Raw genomic sequence first — 23,003 nt, forward strand, 5'->3', positions numbered from 1 at the left:
AATTGATTTAAAAAGGACAAGGAAAGACAATGTGCAACAGCAGATGGTGATTGAAGCATTAAAAATCCAAGTATCAGCTAGAAGGAAATCTGATAAAAAAAATAATCCCTCTCACATAAGAGACTCAGAATGAATAAAATTAAATTCAAAATATAAAAATGCAACAAAGAAAACAAAGTGACATTATTAGTGACACATTTCTTAATATTCTACTATGTATCTGATTTAAACAATAGGAAGTTGATTTTTTAAATTATTAAGTGTAATTTTGCAGCCTAAGTTTTCTTGACATCAAATACAAATTTTCATTAACCAGGGCCTGCTTTGCAAAGTCTGTTTTCCAGCTCCAAAGATCCTGAATAATGGAACTCCAAAGTGAAATGATTTCTATTGTAATGGTGTTGCCATACATCTGGTTGTGCAAACGGTAATGGGCAGTTGCTTATTAAGATGGTAGAAGACAGCAAGTGTAACTGGATGAAAGGGAAACTAAGTTCCAAAGTTCCTGTTTTCAAGATCTGACTAAAACGGGTTTTTGTATCAAACTGCTGAAGTACTTACGTGGACAGAATATCTAATGGCAGTGTCAGTAGTGAGCTCACAGAGCCAGTAAACAAGCACTTGTAGATACGACCTGCATGAATAAACAGAAACTTGATATAAATTCAATTTTGAATATAGCTTCACTTGGAAAGGACCCCCAGGTACCCTCTTGTCACCTGGTGGCCAACTAAATTTATGACATGGAAGAAAATCTCAACTTTCAGTGCATGAACAGAACTCAAGATCATATACAACCACGTGGAACAAAGCTGTATTTTAGCTGTACATCTTTAAAAGGTACGCATTCAAAGTGTAAGAACTGCCATGCTAGATTAGAGCCAAGATTCATCTAGATCTGTGTCCAGCACTGGTCACACTAATGGATACCTAAGGAAGAATATGGAAGCAGGTTAAAGACAGAAGTAGTATCACTGCAAATATCTATTTGGAAAGTAAATTTCAAACTGTATACTAGAGTAATTTAAATGCGTGCTCTCTTTTCTGAATTCCTTTACTACTTACATGACTTTGAGATTTAAGAGTTTCACAAATCAATTTGTCCATGATTATAAAGAATTTTACTTTTCACATAACCCCTGCACTTTCATTTAGAGATGATTAATAAAAATAGGACAATTCTTCTCTCCTAATATTAGTAAATGGCACAAAAACATTCCATGTAGATTTTAAAGAAGATAATGAAGAAGAGGCATTTTATTGGAGTAAGACATTTAAAAGCTCTTTCATGCATTCTCTCCTATGTCTTAACATTTTTGTATTGCACTACTGGCTTAAGAATCAAACAGGTAGAATTTCTGAGTGAAAATAAATGAAATAGCATCCTTGAATTTTTATTTTTTAATAGACAATAATGGTCTCACAAAACTTTGTTGCAGGAAGCAGCACATTTCCATGTGTATAAGAGCATTATGTACAGAAAATTAATACTTACATGCAGTAAGAGGTACTACTCCCAACCATGCAAAGGCCACAAGTGTATAATGAAACCAGTATCGTATTGCTGTGCCAATACTTGTAACCAGTCCAGCAAAGATGTCTTGGATTGGAAGCCTTGAAGGCATATCTGGGGAATAAACTGTGTAGAAAAGGCACTTGTGAAACAGTTTGCCCTTTAGAGAAGCATTTATGTAATGTCCTGCCAACTACAAACTGTTTGCATCTGACAAAAGCTTACTAGAAGAATAAGCATATTTTATATTCTCAGGAGACGACTCCAAACAACAAGAAAAATTCACATAACACATTTGTTTCAGTGTGTACTGAGTGGAATGGGAAAATTAATAAGCTCCATGCCAATTTTTGACCTAAGAGAAGTTTTTTTAATAGCTTTATTTGTTAACTGTAAACTCCAATTACCGAAAAATAAGCTCAAGAAAAAGCAGATTCTAAAGTCAGTATAACTCTCACTCAACACTACCTCAAAGATTCCTCTGTCTGTTATTTATAAACCTAGTTCATGGACAGGGCATGAGGAATAACAGAAATTAGCAATTTTGCACACTATCCATTTGTTTGTGCTAGATAATTTAGATCCTACTTGCCATTCAACAGCATGGACCAAAAAAACCCCAGCAAAATAAAAGCAGCACACAGGAAGGAAAATTGGAGAGAACTGATTAAGTATCCACAGACACTGAAATTTACACACCATGACTGACTTTCAACAGATATCTGCTTCATATCAGGCAGAATTTCTTCTAAGGACGCTCCTATTACAAAGCACAATGCAAATCTCTGATCCTGCACAGATATTCTCATGTACTAGATTTTCTTGACTTTTTAAACTCAACACCTATATGTTGCATAGCTCCATCCCTACTCAAAAGCCAAGAAAAACAGTGGTGAGGTTTTCTTTTGCAAACAATTAGAAAACATGTAAAAATTTCATTACATGTACTTAGTTTCTACATACTTACATGGATACTAAGAAGTGGCAATGCGCAGCATCAATAACAGATTTGAATAAAGATAAACTATATTTACGAGTTGCACAAAGACATTTCTGCCTGGATGTTTGTAATGTTGGAAACATCTGTGCTTGAAGACTAACATCATGGACTATCTTTTAAAACCTTATATACTTCTAACTACATAAGGAAACTCAATTTTTATAACAATAAATAGAAAGAAGATTTCAATTCCTCTCATAAGCAATCCATTAAAGAGTCTAACAAATACTGCTTTATGCTATCTACCTGCAGCTCCTTCACCTACATTCCCAATCATCCTTTTACTAGTCTCAGAGAAGAAGCCTCTACAGGAGAAAGAAATTCTTTTCTCTCCAGAGCTATTTCCTTCAGTTTCTGTATTGTAAAGAGAAGTCAAGAACACAGACAAACAGTATCAACATCCAGAAGCAGTCAAAGAATGGGGAGAGACTGGTGCATTTCAGCACTGTGTGGATTGTAACTGACACAAAGTAACAACAGCACAGTACCCCCGAGACAAGTAGAAACTGGTTTGAAATTTCAAAGCTTTTTATTCGCCAGGTATCTGGCAGGGAACTGGAATTCATGAAACACAGGACTGAAAGTATAACACTAGGGAACTGTAGCTGTGAGAACACAGAGCAGTGAATTGAAAGCAGGACACAAACATATTTTGACATTGTCTTACAATTTTCTTGTTACAGAAACAGATTTAGTACACAATTTGGAACTATACAAAATGCCAGAAGTCTAACTAATGATCTCAGCTCACACTGAACAAGCATTCTGGAAAATTTCTGCCACAGGAGAGACAAAAAAGCTTTGTCAAGGGTGCAAAAGAATATCTGTTTAGAGTGCATCTGTTAAATATTTACGGCACCACTCACAGACAATTCAGCAGATACTTTGAGAACCTTCTCATTTTCAAAAAATATATTTTGATCAACACTTTGCAACAAGGACAACACAGAAAACGTTAACTTTGTATTAATGATTAATTTGTTAGGGACAAGTTGTTAAGTTGGAAAGATTTGAAATTTAAAAATGCATCTTCCAGGAATTACCAAACACACACGAAGAACTATAAGAAAGAATGTCCATCCTAACTTAAAGCAGAAAGTGCTTATACAAGTTGGCATTTTTGTGTGCTCTTTTCTAAAGGCTTTAGAGTTACAACGGAGCTTTTTCAAATAAAAGCACAATGTAGCTACTACTCAGAGAATGCAAGCTATGTCCCCCAACTTTTAACAATTTGGTAATTTTTGATGATTTGAGAAGCTGAGGGTGGGAAGAAAGCTGGTTTTTCTGTGCACTGTCCTGTGCACACCTTAAAATATGTACAGCTTTTTCCACTAAAAGCTTTATATCATGATGACAAGGTAAAATCCTGCTATGTCCTGCAACACTCAGGTGCATGAAATGCAGGAATTCCTAGCATGACAGGAACCCTTGGTGTGCAAGCACCCTGCACCACTGCAGCTTGCTGCCAGTGATTTCCATAGCTTATCTCCCCACCTGTGTCTGTCACCCAGTGCCATTTTCTGTCCACATTGCAGCTCCCTGCACCCCCTTCCCACCATCACTTTGAGGCCTGAGACCTTGACTCTTGCCACCACAGCATCCATCCTCCTCACTGCACCTCCATCCCTTATTTACATCTCAGTAATCTTTCCTAACTCAGTTTGAGAAAGCAAATTCCTACTTTATTTACCATAGTTCCTCCAAATAAAAATCTTTCTACTAGAGACCAACTGAAACAATAGCTTGTCTTTTTTTTCTATTACAGTATGAAATTCAAACAGATTTTGGGTGAGTTTTTCATAGGTTTAGCTCAACTTCTTTGAGCTGTACAGGTTATAGAAAAACTACTAGAAAGCTTTTTGGATACTTAGGTCACAGCTATGCAGTGTAACTGCTAATTTAGTTGTGAATCCTAAATTTAGGTGGGTTTTTTTGTTTGGCTGGTTGTTTTCAGGAGGTGGGGTTTTCTTTTACCCTCCTCTCCTGTAAGCCTAACTTTTCCAGGAACACAATTATTAATTTTACTTCTCCAAAACAGATGGTAGACAAAAAATATGCTCTTACACTGACACAAATAAGGTAGGAAAACCACAAGGCTACATTTAGAAGCTGCCATTTAGCTTACTTCACAGAATCATCACACTTGCAGCCCTCTCACCCATAGGTTCTTTATTTACTACTACATTTGCAAGCCATTTATATGCCACCTCAGTCATCCTCGTGCACTGATCGTGAAATAACACTGTGTAACTCTTAAGTAAAAACCATATGCTTGATAGCTCCTGGGTGGAAACACTCATTTGGTAAAACAGGGCTTGTGAGTTATTCTTTAGGTTGGACTAGATGATCTTCATAAGACCCTTCCAACCCAAACCACTCTATGTTTCTGTGTTTTACACCCTTCAAACACATGCAGACTTTGCTTCAGACCACTAAGGTAAAAGGAGAAAAACTCCACTCCTTCTCAGGCAAGCACAGCTCTAGTGTATGAAGTAACATTCATACAACTCTCAGCTGTGTGTATACTCTGCACACTGGAACTGGCAGAAGGCACACTGAATTCTGTGCCAGCATGTAGTATTTTGTTCTAGAAGTTTATTTTTTGAAGTTAGCCTTTCTAGAAATGCTGAAGCTATGGACTACTGTGTTAAAAGTTTATGAAAACAAAACAGGTCGAGATATCAGTTTATTATATCCTTCAATAATGTAATATCCAAATTACATGATAAGGAACATCCTACTCATATGGGTTCCTTTAGTTTTACAGTCTTTGTTTTAACTAAGCTTGTGACATTGAATGAACTGCATACCAGCAATGAAGCTGCACAGGAAGTGCAGAAACGAACCCACCCCAACCCTCAGACAAAGATCAGCCTAGTCTGCTTCTGTACTTGTGTTTTTGACAGTATTTATGTTAACATTACCTCCTACAGAATGGTGAAGTTTTGACAACTGTATTTTCTTGGGAAATACAGCCTCACCATCTTTCATGTGTTGGCGCTTATGTTTAGTGTAGCACTAATAGAAGCACATCCTTGCACATGACAAAAGAAAGTGCATGTGTGGGGAGGAAAAGAACAGAGAGTAGTTACTCTTTAAAAACTCAGGAAGAAAACTCACAAATTGAAAATTAACAAGTACCTTGACAATCAAAAAATGTCAAAAGCTACTTTTTTCATAGTTGATTTAGTTCTTAACTTGTAGAACTGCAGAAAAGTAATTAATTTTAAAACATAAAAATTTAGCTTTAAAGAATGCATTTGAAATCAAGTAATTTACCTACATGACTAAACACATTTAGAGAATGATGCTATTATTCAAAAGAAAAATTTGTTCCTTTGTACTCCAACCAAAATACAAGTTGAATCTTCTCCTTTTTCCTTTTTTCCAAGCAATAACTAAGCTAGTAGTTCAGGTGCTAAAAAAATCCCAAAATGTTACAGAACTTAGAGAATAATGCACTACAAATAGTTTATGAATACTCTATACAGGGAGCATTTTTGACAGAATGACAGCAACAGCCTTAGCAAGCAAACCAAGCTAAACAAGAGAGGAGTTGCTGGTATTACTGCACTAATATTCTATTACACCATTAGTGCTTGTCTGCTGGAGCACAGATATTAATTACATGCATGTGTTTATTTGACCACATCCCGTGGTGAATCGACTTATCTGAAAATGTGTTACACCTGGCATGGTTACAGGCCAGATCCAACTTTGCTTGGGATGACAGGCATACATAAGTCCCCTTTTTTTCCTGCCTTATCATTCTCTCTCCAGCACCTGTGACTCCTTCCCCGTTCCCACAAGCAGATCCAGTTTCCAGACTGGACAGCCACATTATCTTCCAAAGAAAGAGGGAAAAGAGAAATTATGGAAACCGTAACTGCGTGAGTATTGGGTGTGAGGGAAACAATGAAACAAGACCCCATGGGTAGGGAGGGCAGGAGGAATCTGTGCAGGGTACCTGACCTGCTACCACTGTGTGAAGCCTGGTAGAAAAAAGCACACTGCAACGTGGAAAGCCGAGAAGGAAACCTTATCAGCTGAGCCTGCTCACTCACGGGAGTGACAAGTGTGTGGTAGAGGATAAGCAGAACTTTACTAGAGGCTGAATGTGGAGGAGAAACTCTATTGCATGAGGAAGAAAGAGATTGCTTATTACCAATTTCAAAGCTCCCATTAAAAATGGTAATTTTTTTGAGCCACATGAACTCAACTAAGTTTTATCCCCTGTCTATAACCTGCAAGTACAATACAAGCTGTGCTGGCAACAGCAGTGTCAGTAAAGAATTAACTTCTGCAGAACACCTCTGTTGATAAGGGCAGCAACTAAGCTTCCTCTTATCAAGAGCAACATGCATATAAAATGTATTTAGTTTGGAATGGCTTATCCTCTTTTTCTAGATCCCAAGGAAAACATTATAAACTTTTTTGATTTGCTTTTTTCTTTTCATACAAAACTAGAAAGTCTTTTTTCTTAACAACTAATAAATCACTGAAATGCCATTTTCTGGTCATGCACACTAAATTCTGTAGAGGACCTGGTGACAGTATGCAATTTTCAAAGTGGCTAATTAGCTTGTAGGGAGATTCAGAACTGCATATCACTTTTAGTCTGTGCAAGTTCCATGCAGAAGTAATATAATGCCTTTATAAAAATATGTAATAAATAAAACCTGCAAGCAGATGATCTCTTAACTTTCCTCATACAGGTCACTGCAGTATTTAAGAATAATAACTGGAAAGCACTGCTGTGTTTAACGTAAAATACAGTATTGCCCTCCCAAGAAAGAGTTAATATAGTACATTTCACTGATGGTCTAGTGTGTTTAATTAATTCTTGGCAGAAATACATTATACCAAGGTTCAACATATAGAAAGAAGGTGCACTAAGGGATTTTTGGAACAGAAAATACATGAACTAAACCACCTTAACCTCAGTTTTCTCTACCAAAGTACAAAACTAGGAGGAAAAAAATGCCAACACACAAAAAAAGGTAAGAGGGGAACAGAAATAAATCAGTAAATTTAAAGAGAAAAATGTAGCATAAAACCCACTTTACCTGCTCAACAGGCAACTGACAACACTAAATAATACTAGCCTGCCACCTCACCTATTCCTACTACAATCAGCCAAAATGTAATTAAGAATCCTCTGGGAGCTATATGAATATTCTTCATCTTTCTATTTAGTTGTATCTAACATAAGAGGCAATTTAATACTGAGTAGCTAGTGTATCTTGACTGAAATATAAGTTGAATAATAATAATTTCTATTATCTGTCAAGACCACTTCAACTGAAACTGACAGAAGCAAAGTATTAGTGTTGCAGGTAGATCCTTTAAAGGTAACTGAAAACTGCCTTTAAAATTCAAATTTTGCCACTGTTTCACTTTACCATTCAGACTTCCAAAAACTCAAATTTATCAATGAAGCTGAAAACATGCAACACACTGTAATGCTGGCAAAAAAAGAATGGGATTGAGGCTGTCAGAAAAAGGTACAGAATAATACTTCTATGTCTCACTTAAGATTATGAAAGAACCAAATTATCCATCATTTAAGCAATTCACAGTCTGCAATAACATGCATAAAAATTGCAATTAAAACAAAAATACAGAAGTTACACCACGTTTGGATCTACCACACTGAATGAAAAAGTAATCACTTCATAGATATTATGTAAGAAAAATTCTGAAAAAAATAGGAGCAAGAAAAACATACTTACTTGGTGTGAAAGCAAATCTGTGCTTACATAATTCACAGTATTCTTTTCTGCTGTGTTTAAGCCACTGAACTAAGCTGCAATAAAAAGTGATCCCATTAACACACGCTATACATCCCTCAGCCCTATCCCTCCTTTAAGGAAAACACACTAATTCCCTTCTTTCACACTTAAATCAGGATATTTGTACTGTCAAGCAGGACTTAAATTAGCATGTTTATTAAGTCCATTTAGGCCACAAAATAAGTTTCAAACAGTAGAAAAAGGTAAACTAACATGCATCCCAGTGTTGATAAAGAACATTCATTCTCTGAGTACGTTATTGATCAAAGCAGACAGCCTGGCACAGACATCCACCTCTGACACCAGTTCTTATAAATATTTCAAGATATGACATATGGATGCACACAGCTAAGATTTAGAATTGCTGCATTTGTGAAAGGAGGACTATTAAAATACCATCAGAAATGACCATATAGACCAGAAATACAGTTTTTACTTTAGCACTTCCTGATCAAACACACCTCAACTAAAAAGCACTAGGGTTTTTTATTTTTTTCTGTGAGGTTTGATGTTCTTTCTATTCACAACTATAAGTGGGTAAAAAAAGCCCTAACACACTGATTTTTTGCTTAGTTTTCATAAAGCTCACCTCCAATCAGAACTGCAGTCCCAAATACAAATAATTATCAGCTTTCTTTCCATGTATAATTACTAAATTTTTCCTGAATTGTAATGAATTATCATGTAAACAACATCAAAACCCCAAACATGTTTCCACTGAATATTGTTTTTTTCACTTAACCTCAAGACTTGAGGTATTTTTAGAAACATGTTAATATGTTTTCATTAGGAAAAGAAAAATTTAAGAAACACACAGACACAGAACTCACCATTCCTGATGAATAAATTTAATACTGCCAGTACACACACATGGATGATAGAGGGGTTTCTCGGGAGTTCCTTCCGACCGACAGACTCTGCATATATCTGCTGACAAGGACAAAAAGCTTATTACACTTCTGCTTAAAGAACTTACATCTTCAAGACAAATTACACAAGTACATTCAGAAACTTTACTGTGTAGCAAAATGAAACCAGGATAAATTGAAAGAGGATGAAAGACAGATTTCATCTGATGCAAGACAGAGACTGGGAGATCACCAGAAAGAGCAACACGAACATTATCTGCCTGATCATGTTACATAAACTCAAAACACATCCTAAAGAATTTTAGGATTTCTAGGAAATAGACACAGTAAAACTACAGGAGGATGTGTTTTCTACCTAAAGAGTTATCACTAAAACAACATAAAAACTGTTTCTTGAATGTGGATACTTTGAAATAGAAAAATTTCATCTCAGTTTAGAAAAAGTTAAACAGATGATGAACAGAAGATGTTTAATAATGTCCAACAATGACTTAAATAATTTCCTTGAACCTAACAAACATATTTCCTTGGTGCTCTTGATGAAAGGAAAAAAATCCAATATAACAAACAGACACAGGTATTTTGCAATTTGCTAGCCAACTTGGAGACAGCCTACTGTCCAGTAAGAAAAGCCACTTTCTGTTTCTTATTTTAGAATTTCAGTAATATTTCTATACATCCCACACCTACTTTATTCCCGATTTTTGATGTTTTCTTGCAACTAAAGGTTGCAGAGGTTTTGTGGATAAAGAAGTGAGCATAAACTTTTCCCTCTAAACCATTCAGTTAGCCAGAGCTCTAAACACACAATTAAATAGAAATAAAAATCAAGTTTTATCTGTTTATTGACAGATGCATCTTCCCTTGACTCTTCCTTTTACTTTTATTAAGGAAGTGAACATAAAATGTCCATTTTTATAGAATATGTGAGTTTGAGATTTTATCTTTTGTTAATTATTTCTCTATCAACCACTATCCAGCAAACACACATATTTGTTCCAGTGGAACTCATGCCTATCAGAGATCTTTGTCAGAAAAATATGTGAGAATACTGCAAATATGCAATTTCAAATCCAAATCACCTATCTTTGTTCTTGGCCAGAATCTTCAAAGTTAATGCTTTTCTACAAAAAAGAAGACACCAAAGACTGATTTTTTTTCCTATAAAGAAGTCACATTATGACTATATCCATAGTTTATAGACTATTAGGACAGTTTCTACACATAAAGCATAAGAATTCAAATTATTAAATTCAAACAATTTTTTATCCATGAAAGTGTAGTTTGAGTGAATTCATTATGCAGCATGAAAACCCAGAATTAACAGAAACAGGTATTCAACATCACATCAGTGATGCTACAAAGAGACATAAAGAGCATTTCCACCACTGCCACGTGTAGCAGCGATGATTTGCAGTATTGCTGCAAACACCACGAGTCCCTGGTTCCTCTGCTGACAAGAATGATCAGAACTGCTACTTCTCTTAACAAACGATTCTTTTATGGCAGAGAGCACTTCCAGATGGCTGCACAGGACAGGTCTCTCTGGCTGACAGGCAGGCCCTGCCCTACCCACTGGCTGTGGCATGCCCACCTCCTCCTGCATTCTTTCCAAGGGAGCTGTTTCACCGCAGCAAGTGGGCAGCTTTGTCGGCTGGGTCAGCCTCACAAGGGGTCAGACAAGCACGAGACAGCACATGAAACCACTGCTTTAAGGACACTCTGGCACCAATGAAAGCAAGCTAAAAGCACACTGCTCCCTGAAGGATGCCCACGGCTCTCTGAATCTGTCCATTTAATGGCCTGTTGACTCTCACAGCAAACTGTTCACTTATTGTCAAAAGTTCTGGGAAAAAGCAATTTGCATTACTGTGAGCAAAAGAGCTCTTTACTTGAGAAAAGACTGCCTATTAGCTTACTAAAATAAACCTAAATTTCATTTTTTCAAAGCTATGATAATTTCTAGATATTTCCCCTTGTTGTATAAATCCAAATAAACATATGAGTGCAATTGGTTGGACTGTTAAGCAACTGATAGCTTCAAATCAATAAACTCTGTTGAGGGTCAATGTGTTAAGCTATGCACTTTATGACCTACAGCCATGGTCAAAGAGAATTGCACTGTGCAAGAGTCACTATTTTTCTATGTGCACCCACATTTTGCATCCTGTTCTTCAGGCACATGTTTTGGAAAAAATGACCTTGAATAATAAGTTCTTTCCTGCTCCCCCTGAGAATGATTCACTGCCTATTATCTCTCCAACTGAATCCAACACTGGAATATCAAAAAGTGAAGATTACGTTATTTAGCAACAAAGTGATCTATCTAGAAAGAACCAGAATTACCTCTTTAGCAAAACCTGGTATCTGGTGCTTTCAGGTGCTGCAGACAAGCAACTTTCACATTCGTTGAGGGGAAGCAGCTTCCGCTTAGGTCTGACATGACCCCAGACTGCCTCTCTTATCTCAGCTCTCACCACACAGTTCAGTTTTCCAGCTCCACAATACACTTCAGTCAAGCACAAAGCCCATCAGAACCACAACGGCCGGAACACCACTATCAGACAATCACCAGTTCACAAAGTCCACCTGACACTTTGCAGCAGAAGCTCAAGCACACAATAATATCATATTTCCTCTTCCTCAAGGCACTAACACAGTCTTTGCTGCTGCTGCTGTTCAGAGCTTTCTAACCTTGGGAAGTCTCTTCAGCGTTCTGGCAAGCCTCGGGAAGTTCTAATAGTAGGATCTGATGTTTGAAACTGTAGAAGAAGTTGTAACATTCTGGTGGTATTTATGGAAAGTGAGTATATAGACCGGTTACTTTCAAGCTACCACTGGGAGCTTTTGAGGGCAACATTGATAAGGCCACAATAGAATATCTAAGGCTGCATATACATGTGCCTTTGTGTGTGCTTGTATATAAAACCAGAAAAGTCAAAATTTCAAGTGTGGAATTTAAAACAAAGGTTTAGTCAAAGAAGACAATGCCTTAAAGATGTAACTAAAAACCTCCTCTTCTTTGTCTTGCTGGTCTGTTCACCTACTTAAGTCAGGTATGATCAAAGTCTACCACTGGTAACAGCCTGTAACAAATTATCAACTATGCTGTTTGAGTTAAATCCACCGAGATGGATTTACCAGCTGCTGGAGTGGTGGAAAATCAGGAGGTCATTTCTGAGTATCCACTTCACAGCTTGCAAAAAACACAGTTTTTCTGGGCAAGCAGAGGGAAAGCAATCAAAGTTTCAATTTGTTGTTGATTTCATCGGTGTAAGTGACTTGGTCTACAGAGCTGCAGCAAGCAATTTCAAATGTTAGATTTAAGAAACACAAATATTTTGATAAACCATCAGTGATCACGGGTATTAAGGATGTCTACAGCACAACCCAAAGGACACTACTACAAAGGTGCTGTCTTACTTCATCCAGTGGTTCACGTTTTTCCATTTTTTTTAAACCCTCTCAAGCATCTGATAAAAAGCTACATTCAAAATGATACCAAAGTAACAAGAGCCAAGACACAAAATGCTTTCCTTGGAACTGCCTTGCTGCTGCAATATGTATTTGCACTCATTGTTTGAGATGATAAACAAAGCTCAAATACTGCAGAAACATAGCACAACAAACATGCTTTATTTAGTTTGGTTTACACTACAATATGAAGCGCTGATCTGTCAAAGTTCCCCGACATCTGCTTGAACAACATAGTCCCTCTCCCTCTCTGGAGACATTCAAAACCCACCTGGACACATTCCTGTGTTACCTGCTCTAGGTGACCCTGCCTTGGAAGGGGGCTTTGAGTACATGAACGCCAGAGGTCCCTTACAACCTTAAAAATTCAGTGACTTTGTGATTATCTAAGCATAACAAAAGTGCTGACAAAACATATCCACGTTTGATGTCAAATAAAGCAATACCCTTAGAAATGGATACTACACATAAAACCCACTTCATGACTATATCTTTGACAATTCTTTTTTTTTAAAGTTAGATAAGTGACTACAATATTAGAGACAGAGAAACATGTCAGCTCCTGCCTATTTCAATCTCCCAAACAGATTGCCCAGCACACGTAACAAAGCCAGCTTTGCGAAAGGAGCAGCTATTACTATTCAGATAAACGCAGAAATGCGAGGCTCCCTGGGCCACAGGGCCGGCCGGGTCCGACAGGGTCCGCTGGCCAGGAGGGAGCCGGGGGCAGCGCCCTCCTCCCGCTGCCCCAGCGTGCGCACCCCGCCTGCTGCTCTCCGCCCCGGGCTCTCATTTCTCCCCCGGGCCCCCACTTCCTCAGCCAGCGGAAGGTTCCGGCAGGCCTCGGTGCCCCGGTAGGGCCCATCCCAGCCCCGCTCCGGGTGTTGCCAGCACCGCCCCCCTTTCCCCCCCCCGCTCCCCGTTCCCCGTGGTTACGTAAGGGGCACCCGAGCGCGCCGCCTCATACACTGCCCCCTTCGGCCCGGCTCGGCCCGGCCCGGCCCGGCACGGCCCCTGCGGCACGGCGGGCCCGGCACGGTGCGGGGGGCGCAGGGCCCGAGCACCTGCAGCCCCGGTGCGAGAAGCCCCTCCGGGCGTGAACAGCCCCCAGCCCGCCCAGCGGGCCCAGTGACACTCTCCTCCTCCCCCGCGCCCCTCCACCCTCCGAGGCTGCCCCGGCAGAGCCTCCGCCCGGGGGCTGGCGGCGGTGGCGGGGCGAGCCGTACCTTCCTCAGCGGTCTCCATCTTGCCGGGCTGACGCAGCGCCGGCCGGGCGGGTGGTGTGACCGGGGGGGCGGGGCCGCGCGCCGAGCGGACGGACCGGCCGCGCCGCCGAGCCCGCGGCCACAGAGCGCGGCCGAGCGGGGACGGAGCGCCGCCCGCCCGCCCACAGCGCCGCCTGCCGGACACACCGGCTGGGAGGCCCGGGATGGGCCGGCGCTGCTGCGGGCCGGCCCCGCTCTCATCTACAGACACACGGGGTCAGTTGGGTTGGAAAAGACCTCCGAGATCATCGGGTCCTACCTATGAACGAACACCTGCCCATGTCAGCTAGACCGTGGCACTAAGCGCCACATACAGCTTTTCCTGAAACACCTCCAGGAACGGTGACTCCAGCACCTCCCTGGGCAGCCCATTCCAATGCCCAATCACTCTTTCTGTGGAGATATTCCTCATAATGTCCAATCTGAACCTTCCCTGCTGCATCTTGCCACTATGGCCTCTCCCCTAGCACTAGCTGTCTGGGAAGAAGATGCTGATCCCGACACGGCTACAACCTCATTTCATGTGGCTGTGTGAAAAATGCTAATCACTTGGTTTTTTTAAATTTTAAAAGTTTAATAGTAATAAAACAGTTATAAAAATAGTAATACAATTAGAGTAATAATAATTTGGACAATTTGAATTAGGACAATATGAGACAATAGAGACAAAGATTTACAGACGTCCAGGTACCTTTTTCTGGGCAGCATGAGCCCGAAAAAGGACACCTGTTAACAAAGGATTAACTTTTAAGAGCAATAGCTTGTTGAATATTCATACACCTCTTACATGATGCATAAATTCTATTCAAACAAAACATTCGGTTTGGTCATTGTTAACTTCTTAATCTTAAGGCATCTTCGATCTATATCTAGGCAGGAAGAATTCAGTTTCTTCTGATAAGAGAACAATAAATTATTTTTTCTGAAAGATGTAGGTGTCTTGTGGCTGCTATCTGGTGCGAATGCTTCATTCTTTTCTTAAAAAGATATCTCACATAATTCTTATTTTAAATACAAAAGTTACCTTTTAACTACAAGACTACATTTATCATATTATTAAAATGTTAATATAGCACTACTAATCAATACATCAAAATACATATAGTAAATATTTGCATAGAGCCATATAATATGCACTTTTCACAGTTGCACAGTGATAATGTCCTCCCCTGAGCCTCCTTTACTCCAGGCTAAACAACCCTGGCTGCCTCAGCCATTCCTCAGGGGACTGGTTCCAGACCAGTCACTGGCTCCGCTGTTTCTCTCTGGACACTTTCCAGCACCTCAGTGTCCTGAACTGAGGGGCCCAGAGCTGGACATAGTACTCAAGTTGTGGCCCCATCCATGCCAAGTACAGGGGGACAATCACTGCCCTGGTCCTGCTAGCCACGCTGTTCTTGATCCAAGCCAGGATGCCACTGGCCACCGGGACACATGCTGGCTCATGTTCAGCCAGCTGTTGATCAACACCCCCAGGTCCTGTTCCAATGGGCAGCTTTCCAGACACTCTTCCCCCAGCCTGTAGTGCTGCCTGGGGTTGCTGGGACCCAAGTTCAGGACCCGGCACTTGTCCCTGCAGCTCTGCCAGCGCCGCTCGGGTGGGTCCCTGTCGAGGGCAGCGCCAGGGCATGGGAAGAGCACGGAAGTTGGACAAAATGTAGCCAAAACTGGTTTTAAGTTCTACTCCAAACCGGAGAGAAATGCTGCATCCTTAGGTGAAGTCGGCCAGATTTTGAGAGGATCAATGTTCCAGGGATCAGGGATGTGTAAGCCCTGGAAACAGCTGGCCTCCTCAGTGTTACCTGTGCTGTTCACCAAATCTCACCACCCCTTCCAGATCTGGGGCTTCCAACAGAGCTAATAAACTGCTCAGCAAAGCACAAAATTCTCTCTTAGCTTAATCATTTATGTTTCCATGTCTTGCTACCCTACATAACCGGGGCAGCACGCATTAAAACTTTGTACTCTGCCATGTGCGCTGAGAGCTGTCGCTCAGGCTCTGCTGAGTTGGCAGGAATACTGTTAAGGAAGAAAACAATTTAATATTACTCAGGGTAGAGATGAATTCCATCCTGATGAAATATATGCGTGCCTTGTTTTAGCCTTCCATTGTGGCAGCTGTTTCAACCCCTATGGTTGATCAATGAGTTGTAGCAACCCTCAGCTCTCTTTACCATATGACCCTTTGTGTCCAGGCAGTCACTAAATCCTTTGCATTCAGCCTTCGGGCTCCGTGTCAGCAGCAGAGTGGTCGGTCGTTCAAGTCTGAACTTAGAGTGCAGAGGTGGCACGTGCCCAATTTGCGATTTTATAACTCTATTTTCCTAAACTGTAACCATGTTAGGTCCTTCAATATTACATTTTTTCAAGCTAGTGGAGTGTATGATACTGGCCTGTGTAACCAAAAAAATAAGGAAAAAGTGAAGGCTTCATATGGCTCTCCAATAGCTGAAAAAGTACAGTAAAGTCCTGCAATAAATATACTTGGGCTAGACTGCCATACTCAGCTCTTCTGTGTCCCTCTGCTCTGAAAGGCAAAGTGGAAAAATTCCCACTTATAACTTTAAAAAAAAATCTGTTTGTTTTAAAAATAAGCTCATTTTTGAGTTTCACTTTGCTCAGTGTCAGCAAATTATCTTGGCCTATTAAAAATCTGGCAGCATAGTACTGAGAATGTGAGAAATGCTGCAATACTAATTTTGCCAAAGCAAGGAAAAATCAATGGAAAAAAACAGGAGAAAAAGCCAAGAAATGGAGAATTTAAATTTCCAAGTATATTCCTAATTCCCACTCTTTATTTTCCAAACATGTAACCATTCTTTGTTACAACATTGTTATTCTGCTGTGATAAATGTAAATTAAATGTCAATAAAAGTCTCTAAATTATAATTTGCATTCAAAGACCATGGCAAGATTAATGTATATAATTCTTCATTTTCAGTCTCTCATGGTAGGCTTCTTGAAATTCAATTAAAGCTTTTGAAAGGAGTTGCTGTATGTTGCCAGTGAATAATTTCATTCCTGTCTGTATCTGTCTGTTCAGCCATTTAAATTACCCACCAAATATTACATGTGTACCATCTTCTCAGCATTTAGAGAGAATTAATCCCAAAATTTTGTTCATACCTAGTGTTTCAGTATAGGCTATACAATAGCTTACCAGTAAATGTGAGTTGGAGGCAGACCATTAAAATGAAAATGTAAAAAAAAAAACCAAAAAAACCCCTATAGTATGTTATTGTAGGTTAAATTAAATTAAGCATCTCTCAGCCTTCTTGGAGTTTTTGGTGAACATGTTATTAAGCCCTGTCTATTTAGTAATACGTTAGGTGTTTTTTGCTTAAGAAATACCCATGGCTTATGCAGCTTTTAATTTTTGGTAAAGAAGGACATCAGAAGGTTATTGTTAGCTTTTGTCTCTCGACAAGGTCAAGAATTACTGCAAAAAGGAGCTGAACAAATATGCTGAAAAAACAAAGTCTCTGAGCCATATAAGTTATTATCTAGGTAATGGAGGAAATGTGGTAATTGTACAGGTGTAAACTGAAGACAGTAATAGATATAACCCCAAACAACAGAAGGTTATGGCAAAAGGAAAGGCATATTTATAAGTGGGGATAGTAAGAGTAGAAAAAGAAACAAGGTTCTTTTCAACATGGTCTTGTTTTGGTTTTACATGACTTAAATGTGTAGATAATGCATTTTTATTAGAGTTCTATTAAGAGAATACAAAATAATAATTGCAAAATGAAAACTATTCAGCATTTGTACTGTGACATTTCCATCTTTCCTGTCATTTTAAAATGCCTTCATAAAATGATTCCCTTACACTTTTAGTTATTTTGAAAGTTCAGAGCATTGAAAAAAACAAACAGCAAAAGCTACTGCTTTTCAATTTTTCTGTAGATGAACATTTCAAAATGCATTTATTTTCTTAACCAGTGGTTTTGAGGTTTTTTTCAGTGCTGTCCTAGTTTTTTTCCCTCAGCTGCTCACCTCACTTGCACTGCAAAATTGGTTCAGTTAGTTATGTTGCAGAAATGTGGAAAACATAGTGCAAGTTGCAGAAATATGGAAAACATAGTGGATTATCTTAAGTAAAATGAAGTGGATGTCAGCTTTTCTTGACAAACCAAGCAGTATTTGGAGTGAACCTAAATGATACCTAAATCTGGTACCTAAATGATGCACCATCACTAGGGAGGCCCAGAGCTTCCATGGCAGGAGAAAACCCATCAAAACAGTCTCTTTGGGGTGTAGCACAAAGTATGGCCCACAGAAGATTGGCCTGACACAATCAGAAAGCACAGAGGTCTTGGTGAAAAACACTGACAGCCTGGATCTTCCCTGTGCACTGCAGGGGCTTTAGAGCACATGCTTCCTGGCCAGTGGCTGCTCTGCCGTGACATCTCCTGAGCCATCCCTAACCAGCAGGTAGCTGCTGTGGCCATGGGTTCCTGGAGTGAAGATGGAGAGAAGTGCTCTCAGATGTACTGTGAATGCAATTGTGTTTGCTGCTGCACCAGGAGATTGGCCCAGGCTGCTGCACTGGTGCTAAATACTGACTCTGACACCTCAGTATATGAACTGCTGAACAATGTGTTTCCCTTCACCTGGTGCTTGCCTCTTACTAAACCTAGGCTATGATTAGTAGCTAATGGAAGAGTCAAACTTCCTGAATGAATATGTGACTTGTGGTTCATGTTTTGTGCTATGAAATGTGTAGCAGTACTGCACCAAACATAAATTAAAGGATGGGGATAATGGCTGAGCATCATCAGACTCAGCCATGACATAGGCTCCAGACCTGTTTACTTCAGAAACTGTTTCTGAGGAGGTGCTTGGCTATGCACTGGGGTTTGTTCTATGGATTATTAACATTTCAACCAAAAGGAACCCCTATTTCCACTAGCATCTAAAGGGAGAGATGAGGCAAATAAACCCAGTCTAAATGATGCTACTGTTTAATGAGTCTGACTGAAAAGACAAACAAGACTGTTTATATGTCTAGATTTTAAGAATCTAGGCAATACTTTGATAATTAACACAAACCATTTACATGGAGTAAAGAAGTATTTGCTGAACTTCATGGATCTTTTCAAGATCTGCAGAATGTGTTTCACCAAATTATTTTTCTTAAGCACAGCAGGGATCTTTTCACACATGTTGCAGTGGATTTTCTATTTGAAATACAGGCCCTATCAGCTTGATTGGGAGGCTGCCTTCATGCTGAGAATGGAGCCAATGGCTGTTATTTTTTTTTAATTTTTAGATTTAATTAATCTACTTGGGATCCAGAGCTCTGTGGCTGTGGTTGCTTGATGGAGGCCTCCTGCATTCAAGAAAAAGAAAAAAAAAAGGCTCTATTGGTCTTTCAGAATATCCCATTCCTAATAACTGTCATATCATTTGAAGTATACAGTTCCTCACCTACAACACTTTCATCATGTCCAAGTGAATCTTTTAGATAGTTAGATATTTGTGTCATTAGATTAGAAAGATTTTTTTTCCTACTTCCAGAACTTTGATCTCCTGGGTAATAGAGGGTGTGGTGTGAAACACTACCATCGTCAAGTGACTGTGTATAAGTGCTTCTGAGGACATGTTGGTTCTCGTGTCTTTAAAATTCTGTGAAAGTATCCCTGCAGATGACAGGAGTTAGGGATTATCCTCGGTATTTAGAATAAACAATCTTATTTTCCCAGAAACCTTTATCTTGACCTTCCAGGCAATATTAAACATTATGACTGCCAATCAAATTAAATTTAATTCCTCAGGGCAAGGTTCAGTTCTACTTCATTTAAAACCATGAGAGTTGCCAAAAAGAAGATGTAACTGCTAGGGAGAATGATACACATATTCACTATAGTTACACATTCTGTAACAACACCTGTGTCACTGCCTGCGCTTCTGCAACACTGATTGGGAAAGAAGTACAGAAGGGCTTAGATTTGTAATAACCTTGTCATTACTTTTCCTCAAATGTTTGTGAGGTACGGTCTAAAGGTCAGAGTTATTACAGGCTGATCAGAGTCAATGACCTCTGTTTTGTGAGGTTGTCTGATTTCTGTGGTGACTTTCACTTCACAGTAGCTTGCACATAGAATGTGCGTCATGGGGCAGCAAAAAACCCCCCAGCTTTTACTCATTTCCCTATGGCAAGAATGCATTTGCTGTGTGTGCTGCCTTCAATGCAGGGTCAAAGAGTGAAGAAACCACTCAATGTTTTTGCTGTCTAAAAAAAATGTTTGGCTCAGTGAAGTAGATTTTCAGTTGGGTGACTGACATGGAATGTCAAACATGCTTACTACTCAAAAGGTACATTCTCTTCACTATCCTTTGTGTATCAATTATACTTTTTTTTTTGTTAGACTCACTTTTTAGCATAGCCGTGTAACGTGGGCCTCTGCCAGGGCCTCAGCCTGGTTAGAGGTGCTAAAGAAAGAGTAATCTCACAAAGATGACAACACACAGAGAAATGGCAGCGCATGATATTTCATTCTGATGGCCTGATCCTCAGAGGGTCTGAAGACTATTTAAGCAGCTGCATTCAGTGTCACCATTCAGCTTCTGAGAACAACCTTGTTTGGAATATGCACTTTTCAATTGAGAACACCTGGGAAAATTCTTACCTTAAAAATCAGTATGGAGTTTGTCACTGTTTAAGGTTGAAAAGTCTTCCAAGAGCCTGTCTTTTCTGATTCATTATCACAACAGCACTGAGAGGAGAAACTGCTGTCAAAAATTCTTACCAAAATTTCCAGTAAGGTCTTACATATTGAGGATGATAAACTGGGTTCTCCTCTTTCATTTTTCTCTGGATCTCCAAGTTTTGTTTCTACTCCTTTTACCTCTTCTTTTACTGATCTTCTATTGGAAGGAAATCAGGGGTCTTCAAATTATTTATGGACTCTTGAGGGGATTGATTTATTTCTGCTTTCCTTACATTCCTGGTCATATTGAGCCAAGTTCTTGATCCTGATCCTGTGGAAAGGCGGGGGAGAATTTTATATAGTAAAGGACAGGGAGTTCTTTGGGAGGCCTCAACCTCACAGTATCTTCAATGAAAGCAAAGGCTCATGGACAACTCTTTTTCTCCCTCAAACTCACTCCCAGTGAAGGTTGGTAGGTTGGGCAAATACAGTTTCTTCTGTGGATAGGGGTGCTACCATGGAAGAGTACAGGAAGAACAGTCAGGAGCCAGAGAGATGCATGGTGGAAAGGATCATGGTGAATAGCATGGCCAAGATGAGCAGGGCAAGATGGGAGGAGTGTGAGTGGGGCTAAGAGAAAGACTAGAAGAATTTGCCCAGAGGAGTTGTGGATGCTCCATCCCTGGAAGTGTTGCTCAAGGCCACGCTGGATGGGGCTCTGAGCAACCTGGTCTAGTGAAAGGTGTCTCCGCTCACGGTGGGGGGATTGGAACTAGATGATCTTTAAAGTGCCTTCCAACCCAGACCATTCCATGATCCTATGAAGTAAAAATGGTAATAGGGAGAGATACTTGAAAACAGGGAAAAGGGAAGTGTCACAACAATTTTCAAGGCAAAACAAGAGAATTCATGGAACTACAGGTCAGTCAGCCTCATCTCAACTGACAGCAAGATTATGCAGTGTGCACTGAAAGAATCTCATGGCAACGGGGACCTGGACACGAGGAGCCACAGCACGGACCAATCCAGAGAGGTGACAGAGCTCCAAGGGTGCCACCAGAGGGCACCTCTACTCCAGGCCCAGGAGGAGTTTGGGGACCCTGAGAAGAAGGTGGCAGAGGAGATGGAGCATCTCTGGGGCCTGCAGTGGCCAGTCAGGCAGGGACCATGGCAGCTTGCACCCAAGCTGGGGCCACATGACAATTTGATGGGCCATCAAACAAGCAGCTGCTGATTTTGGGAAACTTATTGCCTTGAATGCTGCCACCTGATTCAGGAAGACTTCTACTTGAGAGGCTCCAGGGCATTTCCAGGGGTCTAAGGCCTTCAACATTTGCAGCAGCATCCTGCACAGCTGCCCTGCACCTTGCTACTAGCACTGGTGGCAGCTGAATGACTGAGTCACCAGGGGCTGCCAATCTGCTATCTTGTCCCAGGCTGCCATATCTTCCTGTATCATCACTGGGATAGTCCCCAGATCACATCCCATGACTGTCGGAGCCTCTTGAGCTGGGTCAGTCACTGCCTGTGCTCAGCTGGGGCTGGAGTGGTTTGGGAGAAAGATGTGGGGACTTAGGGTTTTCCCTGAGAGCCCAGGGGTGATGTGACAGTGGCTGATGGCCTCTGCCTCAGCTGCAGAAAGTGCTGCCCTCCTTGAGCCCCATAGGTGACCATTCCCAGCTCCTATACCAAGGACTGGCCCTTAACCCTCTGTTCAGGGGGATGTGGGGAAGAACATGTCATAAATTTCTAAGCTGGCCTTATTGATGAGGACCCAGGTAGGGGTACCTGTCACTCCAATGACATTCAGTGAATTTTTGGTCTAAATATAGGAAATTGTATGCAAAACTGCTAACTGCTGAAATGTTCTGTCCATAGTAATAAAGCAGTATGAAGCCAAGAGGAAAGAGATGTGCTTTAGCTCTCCACCAGGAGGGGGACAGGGGGCAGGAAAGGGAATGGGAGTGCTTCAGCACTGACACACCAAATGGTCTCATGCAAGGAGCCTGCTGTGTGAGCCTGGACAAAAAGGATGGGAGCTGGTCCAGCAGCGTGTCAGCCCAGCCCTATGGGGCAGCATGCCTCTGTGAATTGGCGCGCTCTCAGCAGCAGCCTGCACCTTGCAATAACAGGAGAAAGTCCAAGAGGCCAAGAGAGGTGACCCAGAACTCTCCAATCATCTGAGCAACAAGGATCTGTCAATGTTGGTGAGTTGGAAATCAGTACACCAAGTAGTGCTTGTGCTTGATTTTCTACTACAGATTTTCTGACTGCAGTCCAAAACTTGGGGTTGAAAGTATGTACTTATGTTAAGTACTCCAATTTAGCTATGTTCACACATCTTTAATGACTATATCAGAAATATTCTTAGACCTGCACCATGCTTCAGATTGGCTTGTAGGTTTTGGATATGGAATCAATTCCAGAGCAGCTATTA

The 23,003-nt window shown here is 40.5% G+C and overlaps 1 protein-coding gene across 1 annotated transcript in view; it reads right to left on the reverse strand.

The window, feature by feature from the left end:
• The window catches only part of MARCHF6 (membrane associated ring-CH-type finger 6), a 44,708-nt gene extending 30,788 nt beyond the window's left edge, over nucleotides 1-13,920 (reverse strand). Inside the window, exons 1-5 of the mRNA XM_066559855.1 lie at nucleotides 13,875-13,920; nucleotides 9,136-9,232; nucleotides 8,246-8,319; nucleotides 1,496-1,639; nucleotides 562-634 (exon numbers count right to left, since the gene is read on the reverse strand). Coding sequence (XP_066415952.1) covers nucleotides 562-634; nucleotides 1,496-1,639; nucleotides 8,246-8,319; nucleotides 9,136-9,232; nucleotides 13,875-13,893 — 407 coding nt within the window. The 5' untranslated portion in view covers nucleotides 13,894-13,920. The remainder of the gene's footprint in view (nucleotides 1-561; nucleotides 635-1,495; nucleotides 1,640-8,245; nucleotides 8,320-9,135; nucleotides 9,233-13,874) is intronic.
• Nucleotides 13,921-23,003: the final 9,083 nt, after the last annotated feature.

Source organism: Molothrus aeneus, chromosome 1 (genome assembly GCF_037042795.1).
Source record: "Molothrus aeneus isolate 106 chromosome 1, BPBGC_Maene_1.0, whole genome shotgun sequence".
Classification (NCBI taxonomy): Eukaryota; Metazoa; Chordata; class Aves; order Passeriformes; family Icteridae; genus Molothrus; species Molothrus aeneus.